General features: G+C 33.8%; 1 protein-coding gene across 1 annotated transcript; it reads right to left on the bottom strand.

Moving 5' to 3' along the window:
* Positions 1-3,833: 3,833 nt before the first annotated feature.
* Smp_201260 (unnamed protein product) lies at positions 3,834-4,082 on the bottom strand (the record flags this gene model as incomplete). The annotated part of the gene is made up of 1 exon (XM_018791752.1): positions 3,834-4,082. One exon carries the CDS (start codon positions 4,080-4,082, stop codon positions 3,834-3,836), a length of 249 nt encoding a protein of 82 aa, XP_018645075.1.
* Positions 4,083-18,778: the final 14,696 nt, after the last annotated feature.

Genomic DNA, 18,778 nt, shown 5'->3' with positions numbered 1-18,778 from the left:
TTTGTGACAAAGACTTGTTATTTTCCATTTTCGATTAATCCAAATCCAAATAAAACAACCGACAAATATAAGAAATAAAGAGACAACCAGAGGAATCACAATGTACAGGTACCAAGATGATTTCTTATGTTTATTCACCTCGATTGTCTTGGTAGTCAAATTCTAAAGAAAAACAAAAAAGTAGTATGTATTACTAAATATTAAATATTTACCGATTGTTGAGCAGTTTTCTCGGAAACTTCTTTGACGTTTCCTTCAGTCTGAACTTCAGTGACACCTGATGTTGTTTCACTGCGTTTGATGGATGCTGGTGTACTCAAATCTTCAATCTCTGAGTTCGTCTGCACAAGCGAAACAGTAGCATTTTTCATTTAACATCAAATAATATTCAAATATTTCAATAGGTTTTACACATAATTCTTAGTAATGATGACAGGAGAGAATTTCAATAAGAGTTGCAAAAAAAGAAATTGTCATATCTTGCTACAAAGTCAAATAATTACCGAGTGTTCAGCAGTTTCATCGGAATTTACCTTCAGGTCTTCTTCAACCTCAACTTCAGTGACATCTGATGTTGTTTCACTCTGTTGGATAGGTGTTGATGTACTCAAATCGGTAACCTTTGAGTTTGTCTACACAAATAAAACAGCAGCATTAATCACTTATTACCAAATACTATTCAAATATTTCAATAATTTTTATACATTATGGTTAGTGATGATCATAGTAGAAAATTTCACCAATAGTTACACAATGTGAATTAGTGCAATCACTGAGGATATCCATTACTGATTTGACAATAAGGGTGCTAAGTACACACTATTCTTCAACTAACTGACGACTCATTTTTGTGATGAAATTTGTGTTCTTGATGTCACATCTAATCACAATCTGAATATAAATCAATGAACGTTTATTTCATTGTTTCATCAAAGCACTAAATTCAGGTGACGTATTATGTAATGAAAACTGGAAATCCTTGTTTATGACTTTAAGAATCGTGTGTGTACAAACTCTCAAAAATATCAAAACGCGATGCACAATTTTTAAAATTTTACTCTTCTTCACTCAAACCGGTGTCATCGGTTATTTTTAACGGTTCACATGGATCTATGGTTTACTTTGGGTTTATGAAATAACCGCAAATTGAATGAGCTGAAATAATATTACGTTTTCAAACACTGTTGGCAAGCAACGCTTTGATCCATTGTTTACCATTCCCATGGAAAGAAAAAGGTATGCTTATAGCTGACCAGATATCCTCAACGTATAGAAAGCCTTAATTCAGTCACTCAGGCTGGAATGCACGTATGTTGTTCTCCGCAGCTTGTTGTTTTAAGTAAATCAATTTACACAGAATGTGGAATTCCATGAATTCTTAGGCCACCTGTGAAGTTATGAAAGTACTTACCTCGACATGGCAGTCATTGACCTTCAACATCTGAGTATCTTGATCATTGCTCGCAATGCATTTGTTAGCTTTATCACACCAAATGCATGTCATATCTGATGTCTTCTCTTTTTGACATGATTCAGTCGTTGTGTATTTTGAACACATTGCTGTGAAAATAATGAGGTGATATCATTCAACTTATCAAAGAAAAGGTATATAAATTAGGAAACATGAACAATAACTCAATCTTAAATGGTAGTTTCGCTATTAAATGACGATTTAATGTAATGGAAAATTGTCATCACAATGCATAATGCCATATGAGGTACACTTTTAATTGCACTAATATTTCATGATAGCATGTTTGAACTGAATGAAACTACTTTGAATATCAAATGTGAACGATGAATTAGGAAAAATGGGTTTGTTGGAAGTTGGTTACCGTTTGCATTTAGACATATACACACGATGCTGTCATGAAGTTAAGCAAAGTGTACTGCATTGAATTTCTGATGGTTGTACAGTTTCATTTCATGATATCAGTTCATGATGAAACTCAGTGGAAGAAAGACGGTTATTCTTTGGCTGTAAGTTCATCTCCGGTTTTGTCAAATCAGTGGAACAACAAAGGAGGTGTGAAATGGTTGATCCAATCATCAATGTCAATCTAATTGAGAAAAGTTCAGCCAATGTAATTTGATAGAGAATATATAAGTGTATGCCCGCATTTCATTTGACGATTATTGTAGGCGATCTGATCCATGGATAACTGAATGCTTTTCTCAGTAGTCAAAATGTCATTTCAATAGTCCAACACATTGTGAACTGACATCTGGTTTAAGTTACTTATTTTGGTTTACATGATACAGAACATATTTTCTGAATAAATTTGAAATTAGTCTCGATAAATTGTAATTTAGAGACTTGACTTGTATATACGTTCAATTTATCGTATATATGACAAAACAGAGAATTCAAAAATCGTGCAACCGTTTTCCAGGCAATTGCAGTTACGTGTTGTGTTATCGCAATTTATTTCAATGCTTCAGGAAAATTCAATATCACATGTAGCAAAAGAATGAACTGAGGCTTCCCCGTCAATGCACAGTCAACTACCTGACATTTTATCGTTTTCTGGACTAATATCATTCCATATATCGTTCTATGTCTTTGTTTAGTTACATTTCATCTATCTGAGGAGTACTGTACCAGTTCAAAATGTTCCCTTATTCATATATAATATTTAACAATGAATGGGAGAGCAGTTATTAATTGTAAGTGAAACGTCATTTAAGACGGATCCCTGAGTATGATTTAAAGGCTGATTACAGTGACACATGGTCATTTCCATTTCATGATACAAAGGTGATGTGTTGATTAGTGGAGATAAATAATACTGAATAAATATAGTTCAACATACTTCCGATAACTTCATACTCCATTAACGTTCCACTTTTGATCCATTTTGCAGGAACATTTAACCGAGGTGATTTCACTCCTTGTGTAATATATCCAACCGGAAAAGATACATCATATTATTAGCTTTTGAAGATGAAAAGTTGTTTGCATCGCTTAGGGAATGGACAAAATAAGAAATGAGAAAAATTTCTCATAAGCTATAGAGTGATGATCATTCAACATCCCGGAAAATAAGGCGTGAGTCGTCTCCAAATACTGACCAACACCTTAGTTATTTTACTCAAGAAATATGAAAATGTGAGTGTCAGCAAATGTGAATGTTGTAATTTATTGTCAAAAGAATTTGGTACAAAACATTGAGATCACTCAGTAATTTACAGCGATTCCTTTTTTGAATGGCTTAATCATGAATATCAAACACTTTTATGATTCCGTTGCACTGTCATAATCAGATGTGATAATTCACTTTCACTACCAGAAGTACAAACATTCCATTTACATCAAATACTCAATATTCAGTAATACTTGGACAGTGCAGTTACAAATTGTGTCTCAATCGAGTTTCGCACAATTATTCACAACATTCTATGTCATTTCCATCAACCGAATTCACACACGAAACAAATGACTATCGTATATGTTAGCAAGCTATGTGACAGAATACAGAGGTTCTCTGTATTACCAACTCATAGCCGGTTAAAAATAGAGAGTTATATAACGCTAAAATATGATTGACGCTATACCTCATTGTACATCAATATGTTAGCAGCATTCGTTAAAATGCTTGTTACCTGTTTTACAGTAGATTTGGCCTATGATACCGATTTGAAGATTTTTTCCCTGAATTTTCGACGGAATCTTAAAAAAGAAGCGTATATAAAGTGCACGTCAACATCTACCTGCCTAAAATTTTCTATATGAAAACCAATCAATCACTAAACTAATGTGTCGTCATTGAGATTATCCCATTCACGGAAAAAAATACACAGGTATAGTTAGCATACTGATATTCTCAGTTCCTTTAGACGTATGTTCCATCTGGATCACATGGATGTTCTATATCTCTACAGTTGTCAACTTCAGTGAAGTTTGATGAATTGTAACGACACAATTTGAGATGAATAACTCCGTTAAATGAAATGAAATGTGATTCTGAACAACTACAAAGATTCTGTGCTTGGTATATTGAACAAAGTTCCAAAAAGTCGAACGTCGGAAGATGAAATAAAGCTTGACAGAATACATTTGTGTGGATGTGGTATTTCAACATTCACAGATTGTTACCATTTGGCACGAGGACATCATTGTATATTTTTATGAGCACCTGACTACTGATTACTTGCTGTATTTAACAAATGCTTGAATGAAGTATGTCAATAAAAAGATTTCTATATTATCAAGCAGTCTGCTAGTACATTGAGATATGTTGCTTTTCTTCTATCGTATTCATTGCAACGTGATATGTACGATTGTACTAACAAACATGAATTAGTAGAATAATCTGTGGTTCTTATGACAAAAACATATTTTCATTCCGTTCTGTAACTTACATTTGCGAAATACAAAGAAATCTTCCCATTCGCATGTATCAAACAAGTTATCTTGGCTGTACCGTCTACAATTAGAAGATTATCAACACTTGGAATATGATATAAATGATAAGCAATAACACTTTATCCAGCTGAATTGGTTAACAATGCCATGAAGTGAACGTCTAGTGAATGAAACGAGCATGCATCATTCAAATAGAATGTCAAATGCCTAGGTTCTGATGATGTATTATCATTTTATTATTATGAAAATAATAAATCGTCAGTGTTTGATGGTGGAAGCCGTGTTCTATGGTGAATTCCGAAATAATCGACTCTTACTACATATGACATTAGTTTTTGAGTGATTGTGTACAAATAAAACTTGGGAATTCAGCTGATTACGTAACGTAAGGATGTTTCAATTGATCAGCTAACTCCTATGATTATGTTCAATTGTTGTGATTGAGAAACAAATAGCTTCAGATATGTTGTCACAACGATTTCATAATGTGAATAATATTCAGTAGTGACCACGCGATGATTTAAGGAGTGGATAAATGTCTTGTCTACAGAACTAGTTTTTGATGAGCACACAACACAAGTCATCTATTTCGATACACAGACATTTCATCAGATCCCATTGAAACCTGCATTCGTTTTCCTACAGAAGAATAGAGAATCTGATTTCATTTATTCAAGGTGATCCATATATCACTTTTCAAATCTACTCTTTTCCAAATGATGTCATTTTTTCTTCTCTATGTCCTACACGACCCATTCAAATGGTGAGTGGACTTCACTCGTCTTCCAGATGAGTAGCAATTTGCAACGCACAAACTGAGAGTAATAACAATTGATGAATGTGTAGGTTTATGGGTTTCACATGTGATCAAACAACTATCCACAACTGACTTACCCGTACCATCTTCGTTTGATTTAAATGACCATTTGACAGCGACCAGTTCTTCTGTAATAATTGGAAACCAAAGTAGATTTTTAAATATCTGCATCATGAATATCTATCTTATTCAATAAACTTACATTTTAACATAGGTTGTATTTTCATATAAGTTATGATCCACTTTCCCGGACATAGATGAAAAGGTGTGGTCAAATATCCAATCATGTCTTATGTGGAAGTTTGAAGGAGTACTGTTACTTTAATAATATGATGAAAGTTACATTTCATTCCATTAGAACAATGTTTCACTTCCGTGAAATTTGAACTGACAGCTTATGTCTGAGTCAAAGTCTTTTATTATCCATCCGAGAATAGACATAGCAAATTGTTTTGTGACATTATGTTGTTCATGAATTATGATGACTGACGGAAACGATAGTGTGTAACTATGAAGTTCTACGTGTTCTAGTTCGAGTAAATCTTTTTCAACTAGCTTACTATTAATGATCGCTCACTGACGAGCTGTTCTGAATAATTCCCTGGATTCGAAGGCCATAATCATTTGAGGATGACAACAAAGATAGTGTTCAATATTCGATGGTCAGCAGACAGAAACTCAGAGACATTGAACTTTTATAAATCAACATGGTGTTCAAATGACATTAGAAGACATCACATAAAACCTGCTGGTTCATAGGCTTCGATAATGGAAAATAACGTCTCACACAATATTGTATGTTGTTGCACATGTGATCAGTTCAATGCATTGAATCAACTGATTCATTTAGTATACTATAATGAATTTTCTCCTTTGTAGTTTTCATTGATTAAAGAGTAGTCATTTTTACTCTGGCTATTAGGTCAAATGGTTTATCATATTGACTTGATCAATGTATGTTTATTTTGAGATTTATCGGTGTTTTACTTAACTTTGACACTTATCAATAATCAGTAAATTTTGTAAACACATGCTTTGGTATAAATATTACACAAGCAAACCAAACATTGTGTAGTAGTTTACTATTGTGTAATAATCATGTTGAATACTGAAAGATTCGTGAAAAATAGACGTGAGAAAAAGAAATAAAACGAACTATTATTGCATAATACATGAACTCACTGTCATTCAAAATTTCGAAGTCAGAAGAATGAAAGTTTGGTATATTGATGAAAATTTGTCCTACGTTAAAGGCTATTGCACCTATATTGATTTAATGAAATCATGCAACATGATTGATCATTTTACATTAGATGAATAAAAAATAAACTTAAAAACTAAAACGAATTGCATGATCTGTATCCAAATTGCTGTAAGGCATCACACTATTGACAATTTGAACAAGAAAACATATTCAATGAAGTATTGAATATCTCGTGGAGCATTAAATTGATTCACTGAAGAAAATGAATGTAGTTTGAATTATGAACAGAAATGTGTTGAAGAAAACTCGGTACCGATTTTTTTTACTTCAAAGAAAACTATAGACTTATCAAAAGGGTAAGAATAATAAAGTTATTGATATGCTCATAGTAATGTGATCAATGAAATTCACTAATCATTTCACTTCAAAATGAATAACTGATTTACCCGTTTTGTCAATATGAAAACTATAGACATCACTATCGTAATATTTGAAGGAGAATTTTGGGTTAACTTTCTAAACAGATGTAAAAATATGAATAAGTACTTAAACGACAAAATGCAGTCAACTCACTTGATCATCAGAAAACTTTATAAAACTATTACTGACAACTGGATGTAATTGATCACATCTGATTCTCATTGAATAATTGTAATGAAGAGACTAAGTAGTTGTATAAGAATCTGGTTGATTACTTACATATTGATAGGAATCATTTTGGACAATTACATTCTGACGGTGCTGCAATTTACTATCTTCACAAATATCTTCACTTTTGGAGAACTTGTAAGGCCAAAGGACAATCACATAAAATGTCATCGATAGACAACGCAATAATGTATGTCTAAAATGATGCAGATGAACAGAACAACGGTATGTCATTGAATCGAATTGAAATTTGTGCTCCAATAATCATTCAACACTCACCTCATTTTCTCGGGTGAAGTTACAAGTCAAATGTGTTTAGAAATTGTCGGGTTTATATAGAATTTGGAAGTGTTTCGTTGTTTCTTTGTGATTAGATGATTAAAAGTGACCATTAAGAAGATCAAATTTATGAAATTCAGATGTTCATTGTAAACCAATCATGGAGGCATATGACTGTTGTTAACATCAGCTTAAGTTTATCCATCATTGGTTGAAATTACTGAACCATGTTTATGAAACTTCTCATGGATGTGATTGACGATTCATTGAAATAGGCGATTGGTTAACTTTTAGTTAATGCGTTCGCTAACAAAGTGTTTGTTGCCCGTTTTGTTCTGTTGTTCGGGCGCCAATGGTCCATTCTTTTGAATTTTTGCTATGATACATTGTCCGTTTCACGCCATTGACCAATATCTTATTAACAAAGGAAAACGTATCTGTGTGTGTAATAGTATGAATTGGTTATTGTGCTCAGAAACAGTATGATTCATATAAAATGTTTTTGATATAGTGTCTCCTTATGCACTTATGTATACTTTGCATATTGTTAATAGAGAGTGTTGTAAGTATGCAGTATGACAAAGTTCATGAATAAACTGAATGCTTTCAGAGTTATGTGACGTTAACTCACACAAAGCTTTAATTTTTGCCAACGACCGATTTTAAATTATTGTTCTAAATTGTTTTTTCACGGACATCTGAAAGAAAGGCTTTGCAGTATCGTGAAGAGTGCTCAAGATAGCTAGCAAAATGTGTGGTCAACCTTTTGAAGTCATCATTCAAATGATTGTGGAAAGACATTTAATATCTTGCTAATTTCTGTCAGGTGTTATATTATCAGATACTAACCATCCATTTTTATTCATACATTCTCCCTGTTTTTCTTCTAGGAGAACGAGGCATTTGTGCATTAGAATCAATGTATGCAAGCAAAGTTATTAAAGCTCTACAATATCTTAGATAGAATGTATACTCTATGACGACGAGGATGTAGAGGATGATGAAGTCAATATCTAGTATCCTCACACATATATCCAAAAATTGAAAATATTGTGGAGATTCGCAATCTTCTGAAAAAGAAACTTCATTCAATTCCAAGTAGTTTATTTACTCAAGTAATGTGAGGAGTTTTCAGCATATCATCTTTCCTCATTTTCAGTAAAAGAAACTTATTGAAACTTCCTGTGCTGGGAATTCTATTTTAAATCAAACACGTAATATTGAATGAAGCCATTCATCTGCATCATAATGATAAGAAGGTTGTATTAATTTCTCAATGAAATTTTGTAATGATAATGCGAAGGATTGTCATATTTTATATGTTAAACATTTTGGTCCATGTATTTATTACAGTGTGCCTCATGTATGCAGTTTTCACAAGAAATCATTTAGACAACTAATGGCTTACATGTGGTGAACTTCAGTGTTTCATATTATTCCAGTCTTGAATTATTCATGTTTAAGTGATCTCTTTCATCTCCAATACATATCCAGGACGGGCTCATAAATTCGTTGTTCTTATAACTAATATGTGAATAGAGTTGAGATCATGAGTCAATTGAAGCTAGACCACCATGGAAAACCTGGAAACACTGGACGGCCGTTTCGTCCTATTATGGGACTCCTCAGCAGTGCGCATCCACGAACCCACTCTCGCGGGATTCGAACCCAGGACCTACCACTCTCGAGCCGAAGCCCTTAACCGATAGACCACTGAGCTGGCATCCAACGGTGTTAATGTCTAACTTCAACTGATTCACGAAATTGAGCAACCATTCACCAATGTCATTAGTGAGTTCCTATCTCACAACAGACCTGGTTGAACTCCACCGGTTACTGCTTCTCACTAGAACTCCAGGAAATACCTCAAGGAGTCAGTCACTAGTGAGCACCCCTTCTGATAATATGTGAATATTTTAGTGTTGAACACAAAATAGATCCAATGATAACCAGTTTTGAGAACTAGTGAAAACAAAAGGAGCATGAGGTGTTAGTAAAGGTGATTTAATCTGATGTGCCATGTTCATTTTATTATCAGCTAGTGAATTCTACTGTGGTAAACATATTAGATTGAAATTCAACTGTATTTAATCAAAATGTTATCAAGAAGTACTTGAATTAACCAATAAGTTTATATGTATTACATACCTACTTATAGTACCCCTGATGAAGAAGCATGGACCGCTCATGAGTATTTTCCATCCAACTATTTCCTTGGCAATACTTTGAAGTTGATTCTAGTTGATAGTAACCCTTTTAATGTCTGCTTACATTTCACGATGCAATGTGTTTTCTGGTCCTCTGGTTTTCTGTTGCACTTCACCATTCGAAGTTAGGGCGTGCCTCGTTATTCAGTTTGATGATTTTCGTGTTATTTGTTCATATCACCTTCAGTGACTATACCGATTCTCTCAACAGTTAAAATGTAATTTGTTTTCACACACGGTAGGCTGGTATCCGAGCAACGTGTATTGAGTAACTTGTAAAGTAAATTGTTTATAAATAGTGGACTGTTTTGATAACGATTATAGTTGTAGAATGAGTTTAAATAATAAACATTAAAAGATTTAAAAGTATGTGAGATGTCACGCAGCATTGTTATACTAATGACAGAATAGAGCGTTCCGAAAACCCGAGATCCATTAATCTATTATGTGTTTGAGAAGATGTATTTCCCATTTATGTTAAATCAATCTGAAACCAGTTGTATTGAATATTGTCCACAAATCTGGTTCTTTGCGTACAGTAAATTAATGACAAACCTAAAGAAGCTTTACACATAACTTCAAACTGAATTAGTCAATATGCTTATTCACTTTGTAAATCAATTCGTCGAATGTTGATATGATGATAAAAACACCGATCGTGATCCAGATAATCGCACTAGAACATAATTCGATAAATTACAGGACTAACATTCAGCAGAATAGAAATGCGCTGCACTGACATTCATAATCTGATATAATTCTGTAATTTCCGTACAAGAAGTGTAAACGTGCGATTGACGTCGGACACTCAGAGTACAGTCATGAAAGTTGAAATCGCTCACACATTTTCAATTTGAAAAGATGTTTGGCGTCTGAGATTTTAGAAAATAGACTATGCAGATCATCCAAAAATACATTTTATACTGCAGTATTGCGAACACATTTCTCCAGCAAAAAAACGTCATTCCAGGTAAGTTCAAGGAATTTACATCCACCAGCAAATGCGCTGAAGGCAGAAAGGATTACGAACTGAATATAATTTCTTCAAACCTACGCAAATGGACATTGCTTTCATAGAATCATCGGAGAGATAATGCCGCGTGAGTTGCGTTTCATATTGTAAGCACTTATTGTTCTTAGATTTATTTGTCAATCCTACGTCTTTTGTTTCTCGATAAAGTGTACACTCATCTACAGCATCTTTAGTTAACCAGAAACCATAATCTGTTGACTGCTGAAAAGTATAGCAAAAGTAATAATATGACAGTATTAATATGACCTGAAAACAAAACATGCTTCGGGTGCACTCTTAAAAATGTTCAAATTATTTACTTAACCATGAAGATTTAGTTAACAATGTGTTTCAATAACACATATAGTCACTGGATCCACCATTTCGGTTATTCTAATCAAATATGAGTTTTTACATATGAAATACTTCTGTCAAGTTCACAATCATAATAATAATAGTGTTCACTACCTGAGAGTGTGGTTTTAAGGAAAAAATATCAGTCTGTTCACCTCAGATGTTGTTTGTAGAATTGTCATTAGTGGACGTTTCTTCTTTTTTATCACCATTTTCTATCTAACTAAATAAATAATATGATTTTCTCTTTTGTACAATAAACCCGATGTGAATGTTAAATATGTTGAGGAATGTCGTTTACAACTGATGCTTTCATAAGACTAACAATCACCTTTGCGCAGCGACAAAGTTGAATGAAATTTTCATCTAACAAATGGTTACTACTTTTCTAAAAAGAAAATGAAATGAAAACAATTAGGTTGTCATTCAGGTTACGTAAAGCATAGCTTTAGCTACTACTAAACACTGTCCCCATTCACCATCTAATTTCAATTATGTTATGTGATCGTTTTCTTATTGAGTTATCTTGTTTTCATGTCCTCAATCTATAAACCTGTGGAACACAATAACAATAATGCAAATGTTTCTCTGAATTGATTAGTTGATACGTTCCACTTTCATTGATAATTGGACTGTGATTGTTCATCTAGACTACAAAGTTCACATCATATTCTGTTGACCGTTTTACATTGGTCAATGTGACAGATAATGGAATAGATACCCGATATTCTGTATAGATACATTTGACTGTTGAGCAAGTGTGTGCTTGTGTTGAATAGTGCTCGAGGTATGAAATTCCCGTAAGTAGAATAAATTGAATTGTACAAAAAATGGAATATCTTTTGAAATATATTTAAAAATGTTATTGCTGTTTAGTTGCGAAACAGATTGGAAATCAATTTTTTCATAAGGAAGATTTCGCAGATGAATACTTAAATTGCCTTCCGTCTATGTCTATCTACACTTCCAATTTTATATATTTTATTCATGTTATTGAGAACATAGATCGATCGATCAAGACGATATTAGGTTTCTGCAGTCTGTCAGATATCCATGTAACAAGTTGCTATACGTCAGTGAGGCATACTCTCACTTACGTAGAAGTAATACTCTCAGTGTGATTCAAATAAATAGCACAAGATTTTGAGGAATAAAGATTAGCTACTGCAATAGTCGGACAAAACTGACATCTGACTGGACAGTTATATTCAAGTGTTATGATTGTCCAGCAACTGAGTACATATGGACTGAGTATATAAGGACTGTCAGTCTTGTGTTTCATCCATACTAAGTTTGAATAACAAGGTGCTGTTCATTGCATGTTCGAAATGACATTTTAGGACTATTTCGGTGGATAATTTAATTGCACAAATTTCACAGATTTCAGTAAAATCTATTCGGTTATAAATTATACCAGAATAAGAACAACTAAAGTACCCGAATAAGATTAATTTTGTCAATTTCACGGTGGAGTTTGGACATTCAAACAGTCTTCATCTTCTTGCCCGTGGTATATCTGTTGTTTACCTAATTTTCTTGAATTTAAATAGTAACCAAAGAATGCTCACTTTACTTAGGTATCTTGAAGTGACTGGCATAAAATCACTTAAACGAATTTAATGTATCAACAAGAATTAGTTATCCATATTGTTTGACCTTCATTAACTCATTGTCGTATGTTCATCACGTTATTCTTTCATTCGTGACATCCCTTGAAACGTAAATTCTTGGCAATACGTTACTAATTATGTTTATCAGATATATATCGCAATCATCTAAGGTGCCTACTAAAACGTTCATTCAAGTCCAAAGTCGTACAAAAAACAAATTTTTCGACCAAATTCAAGAAAAGCCATGTTAAAATCCAATAATGTGGAGCATGGAAATGCATAACTCAATATTTCCTCTTAAGTCAGGCGTCGAAGAAACGAAAAATATGATATACCATGCATCCCGCATAATTTTATATTACACTCAAAAGTTATAGTAGGCTTTTCAATTGGGTGCGACTCTTAACTCAGGAGAATCTATCTTTTTCACACGCTTAGAAACTAGTCAACCCATAAATTTACTCAATGTTTCCAGAGGTCATGAATTAGACGGGATTTCATTTCTTCTCAACAAATATAGTGGTTCAAATATTGCGCTTCTACCTCCGAAGCTGTTCGCTCACAGTAAGAATGCAGGCTTTGAACCTTATTATTTCACATCCGCACATATCGTATCACGTTACAATTCTGGAGATAGGACTGATATGAGAAATTTACGGCTGATAAATACCTCTTCAGTTACCATTTGGATTATGGGGAAAATTGTGAGTCATAAAGTCTTCAAATACTTAATTATGAAGAATTTATCTTTGATTCTGAGCATGGATTTTTCAAAACTCGTTCTTGTATGACATGCCATACATTGATAGACGACAGATTTCGTTACTTCTACGATTTGTCGTTTACGGAAAGAAGAATTTAAACAGACCTCTGAGCCTCAGCGTCTTATGGATGACATGATTTGAAAACTTCATGCATTTTGATACACAAATTTTATGTAAGACTACTAATATTATAATGCACGCTTATTTATAGTAATGTGCGCATAAATTACATGAAAAACAGTAACGGCTTACACTTCAGGTTCCTGAAATAGAATGTATCTTGAAGTACAATTTCATATATAAAGAACATGGATTCGAGACGTTAGATCCAGTACAGTAAACAAATATGCATAAACTTTTCATTACGACATCCATAACTACTTGTCATTGGTAAAACTAAACCATCCTAAATCTTTCCTTAATGTGAGTTACTTCCCCTTTAAATTTTCCATTTTCTCGAATAATCTACCACAATCCATTCGTAAGATAAAATCCATTCAACCCTTTGTTCGCTTCAGTGGTGCATGTGCCTCTTCGGAAAGTGCATTAATTGTTATAGTTCATGAACGTATACTACTGAGACACATGACACATGCATCATGGTAGATCTGTTTGACATGTTTTAATAATGACTGCTTTGTTGTTCCGTTCACTCTGCTTCTGTTTTGTTTTCTTTAAACTTGAATGGTCACAATACATTCCGTAATGTAGCAGGAGATGATCTTGAATAAACTGTTTAATAATCTGCAGAATGTTCAAGGAAGAAAGACCAGGTGTTTTGAGCCGATGCATTTCTTTGCTATGATACATTCCATAAATGTATTATCACAGTTGAAATCATGAGTCAATTGAAGCTAGACCACTTTGAGAAACCTGGAAGCACTGGACGGCCGTTTCGTACTATTATGGGACTCAATGAAGACAATTGGTGAACGGTTTCTCAAAATTGTGAATTTGTTGAAATTAGACATTAACACCGTTGGATGTCGGCTCAGTGGTCTATCGGTTAAGGGCACTGGCCCGAGACTGGTAGGTCTTGAATCTCACGAGTGCAGGATCGTGTATGCGAAGCAATCTGTTGGTATGAATCCATCAACAAATTGACAATTTGCACAGAATACAAACAAATTGGTTACTTTTCAATAAATGAAGTTATTTCTATAGAAGAATAATCTGTTAAACAGAGATGTTGAATATGATACATATCTGGTAATCTATACCTTTGGTCAAATCTCATAGATCGAACTGTTATATGACCCACATTGGTAATTTGTGTCATGCACTGATGTAAGATGATGTTTTGAGTGAGTCAAGAGTAAAATATTAACAGATGGTTCGAACCAGTCACTCTGCATCACAGAGACAAACCACCTCCCTTTACCGTTTCTACACAAATATAAATGATGGAAGTTAGAATGCTACAGGATTATCTTTCAAACCGACCTTGTGTCAGATATGTAAAAGCACTTGGTTTCAAATTAGTCAATTTATCGTTTTGATGTCCTCGTTTCATCAATCTATGTCACTATCAATAATACCCTAGACATCTTTCGATTTGACTTGTTAATACGTCTCATCTATATATTCTATGAGACAATGATCAATCATACTGACGTCTATGTTTACATCATTTTCTATGAATCGCTTTATATAAATCTCTGTGACAAATAAATCGCTATCTATACCCTATATTCTGCATGCTTACATTCGACTGTTGACCAAATGTATGTTTGTATTGAATATTGATTGAAGTTAGATGTCATCGTGAGGTAAGAATGATCAGATTTCACAAACGAGCGAATGCTTCTCAATTAAAATTCAATTGAATATATTTTCAAATGATGACTTGAAAAGCTACTTTTATATTTGAAGGGATACCAAATTCAATGTACATTTTTTGTACAATTTCGATGCACATTATTCAGAGATGATATGTTTGTTGATTATGAGTGTCGACAGACAAAAAACGTGTGTTCGATCAATGTGAAAAATGAATGTGTACCAAAAGGTGGTCGAAATGAATAGAATTAAGTTAAGAGTGAGGTCACCTTGAAGAAAACATGATAACAACAGGAATGATTCAAATAACGATCTATTGGATGCACGAATTCTACATTTCAATAAAACACCATGTGAATTTTCAGTCGACAACAAATAGTTACTTACTAATAGAAGATTTTTTTCATAACATTAAAAATAAAAAATCATGAAGACATCTTTTTCATGCAAAAACTTTCAAAAGAAATGAATGCAAAATGTGTTATGAAAAAATTCTTTTAGGTTTCTAGATTCTTATCATTGAAATCTCATTTTTCAAGAAGTAAAGTTCATACACCGTCCTGTGTTACTTCCATACTTCATATTATTCATTCACAACATCAACCAGTCACAGTCCTTTGCCTGGTCCCATTCACACACAACATCGTCTCTTCACTGTATCCAACAACTGCTATATTCTGGTATGCCATTTGCTTAACTCACTTTGAGCTTTATTCAACACGTGTGATGGGATGCAACCACATGAACTCGACAAGTGTGATAGTGACAGGATGAAACACACTCACGCACACAGTCATTTCATACAAAACGAATTTGCACAATGAAAAATAACAACAGCCATACTCCGAACACTACTGACTAATTGTAGGACAGATATCCTCACATTCATTATTCAAATAACACTTATGGACTTTATGATTATCTAGTAGTTGAGTACTTGTGGAATTCTGTTAATCACGTATTCCATCTATAATCCTTTTGAATAATCAGCTGGTTTTCATTTTCTGATAAAAATGACATGTTTCGACAGTTTCCGAAGTTAATTTCATGTGACAATGTTCACAGGTTTTACAGAACTTTAGCCTAGAATACATTACTACAAAAAAAATTTGAGAGTTGAACATCTAAATAGCCTGCCAGCTATGACTGTCAGCACGACAAAAAATGCGTGTTTTTTATTTTCATCAAGGTTACAATAATGATAATAATAGTATACACTACCTGATCGTGTGATTATAAGAAAAAAAACATCAGTTTGTTGACCTCAGATATTGTTTTTGGAAATTGTCATTGACTGAATTTTTTTGTTGTTTATCACTATCTTCCAATCTAACTAAATATAAATTATGGTCTTTTCATTTGTATATTTAGCCCGATATAAATCTTCAACATAATGAGGAATGTTGTTTAATAATGGTGCGTTCGTATGACCGGCAGTCACCCACTCATACGGAGCAAGGTTGAATTAATTTTTCACTCTAAAAATGGTTACTACTATGTATAGAGAGACTGAAGTTTAAACAATTAGTTTTCATATGTAGTCATAGATGGTCTTTTATCAGATATTCAGAAACACTGTAACCATTACTCATCTAGTATCAAATGAGTTCAGTTATCGTTATCTTGAAGATATGTCTGTATCCTCACTTCACCAAGCTAAGGAACTATCAATAATATTTCCGGTTTGTTTGATAATGTAATTTCCTCCTAATTTTGCGACAGTATCGAAATGAATGTCTCCATAATGAAGCATTTGTGAAAGAATCTGTTGATAGCCTGCCAACTACGTCGGTCTCCATCGTCAGCAGCATCAGAAAGAGTTGCACAGTGACTCCTCATCATGTGTGATTATGAAATTTCGCTACAAGAATCGCGAAGATGATTTTGCGTTAATAGCTCAATATACAGTCAGGTTTGGAATGTGAATTTTCGAAATGTAATCCGATTTAATGTCTCTGAATTGTCATCAGCTGTTCATTGACATTACATTCACTGTAATAGAATACTGCAGTTATCTGTGCTGATCTGTTCATAGATGCGTATAAATAGGGAATGATAAGCAGCTAAAAGCAGAATCTTGACGTACACTACGGTACATCAAGAATATTCGTGAAACGAGTTGGCATAAGTAAGTGAGACATACAACCACTTATGAAGCAACTAATACTCTCAGTGTGATTCAAATACATAGCACAAAATTTAAAAGAATAAAGATTACCTACTCCAATAATCTTACAAAACTGGTCTCTAACTCGACAGTAATATTCATGTGCGAGTTGTCTGGAGTTCAGATGTGTTAAAGACTCTGTTGTTAAATAACGATGATAATCACAACGGCAACCATACGAATAATAAAAGAGGTTGCAAATTGACATAACTATTCTCGATCAGCTCAAGTATCACATCAACCCCAACCTTACAGATTCCAGAGCAATAGATCGAAATAAATAATTTCCTCAATCGTGATATGCACTCATTGATCTTCAGATCATTTCAAGACGCTAATGAGTTCCATCTTCTTTCAAATAATCGAGACCAATACAGATTTTCATGGATATTAAGATTTGCTCAGATAGAACACCATGCCGGCGAAAAGCAGGAAGAGTTAGCTAGAGACTAAAAAGATTAAACTCCCGAACGCATCATAATCCCGAAAGTCGAAAAATCAAGTCCGGTTCTCCGAGAACATCTAAGTTTGCGACAATGCAACCACCAAAAAACTCACCTCAATCTCTTCAACTTCAAAACTCAAAAGAAAGTAATCACGATGTAGGTGGTGCCTATTATTTTAATAATGCTGACTTCGATTCAACTTAAAGTAATTGTACTTATTAGGAGTGGGATAGCACAGTCTGAATTGCTGTTAGTGAGACAACTGGTTACAGTGATCGTGCAACGAATAATGGGGAAACTGGTCATTACAATTTTATAACTGACCACACACCTAACGTCAATATATTTGAACATTGCAAACCATTGCAAGCATGTATAGCAGTAGACGATCTAGGGCGTGTTCCACATACGTCAAGCATAAAAAGTAATCTGAATTGTTAATAGACACCTGATTGCACACTTGGACGTGATAGCCTTCTTGGCCGGCTCCCAATATGTATACTATTCTTTTATCACATGTTATATACAATAACGGTGAGAAGCTTTTTGCACTCCCAACGGCTTTTTTGCAGGCACTAGTATATATATTTTAAATGATGACAAATTCGCTTAATTCATTTCCCCTCGCAACACAAGTTTTACATTATTCAATCATACGAATATTTACGAAACCACCAATTGTGGTTTATACTGCAGCCTGCTTCACCATGATAATTCTGAATTTCTTATTATTTCCTTCAATGCCCGCTCTCTGTTCAAGAAAATTACTCTTCTTGAAACCATTTTATTTCTTGTAAATACAACTATTGTACTTATCAAGAAAACGTGGTGCGAATAATCTATATCCGATTACTCCTTGCATATAGATAACTACGTGCTCATTCGAACTGATAGATGTTATGAATAAAGAGGCGGTACATTCGGCGTGCAAATTTACGGATAAATCTCTGGATGCTATAGACTAATCCACTTGGGTTAATGTAAACTGTGAATCTCAAAATTATCTACTGCAGAGATGCATATATATACCACCTCTTGCAAACTCTAAGTTCGACAGATTACTACCTAACATCTTTTCAATTGCTTCACACCAACCACATGCTGTTAAAATCATCGGAGGTGATT

This window comes from Schistosoma mansoni (genome assembly GCF_000237925.1).
Source record: "Schistosoma mansoni, WGS project CABG00000000 data, chromosome 1 unplaced supercontig 0076, strain Puerto Rico, whole genome shotgun sequence".
Classification (NCBI taxonomy): domain Eukaryota; kingdom Metazoa; phylum Platyhelminthes; class Trematoda; order Strigeidida; family Schistosomatidae; genus Schistosoma; species Schistosoma mansoni.
The sequence above is the reverse complement of the archived record's forward strand: the minus strand, read 5'-3'. Positions and strand labels throughout refer to the sequence as shown.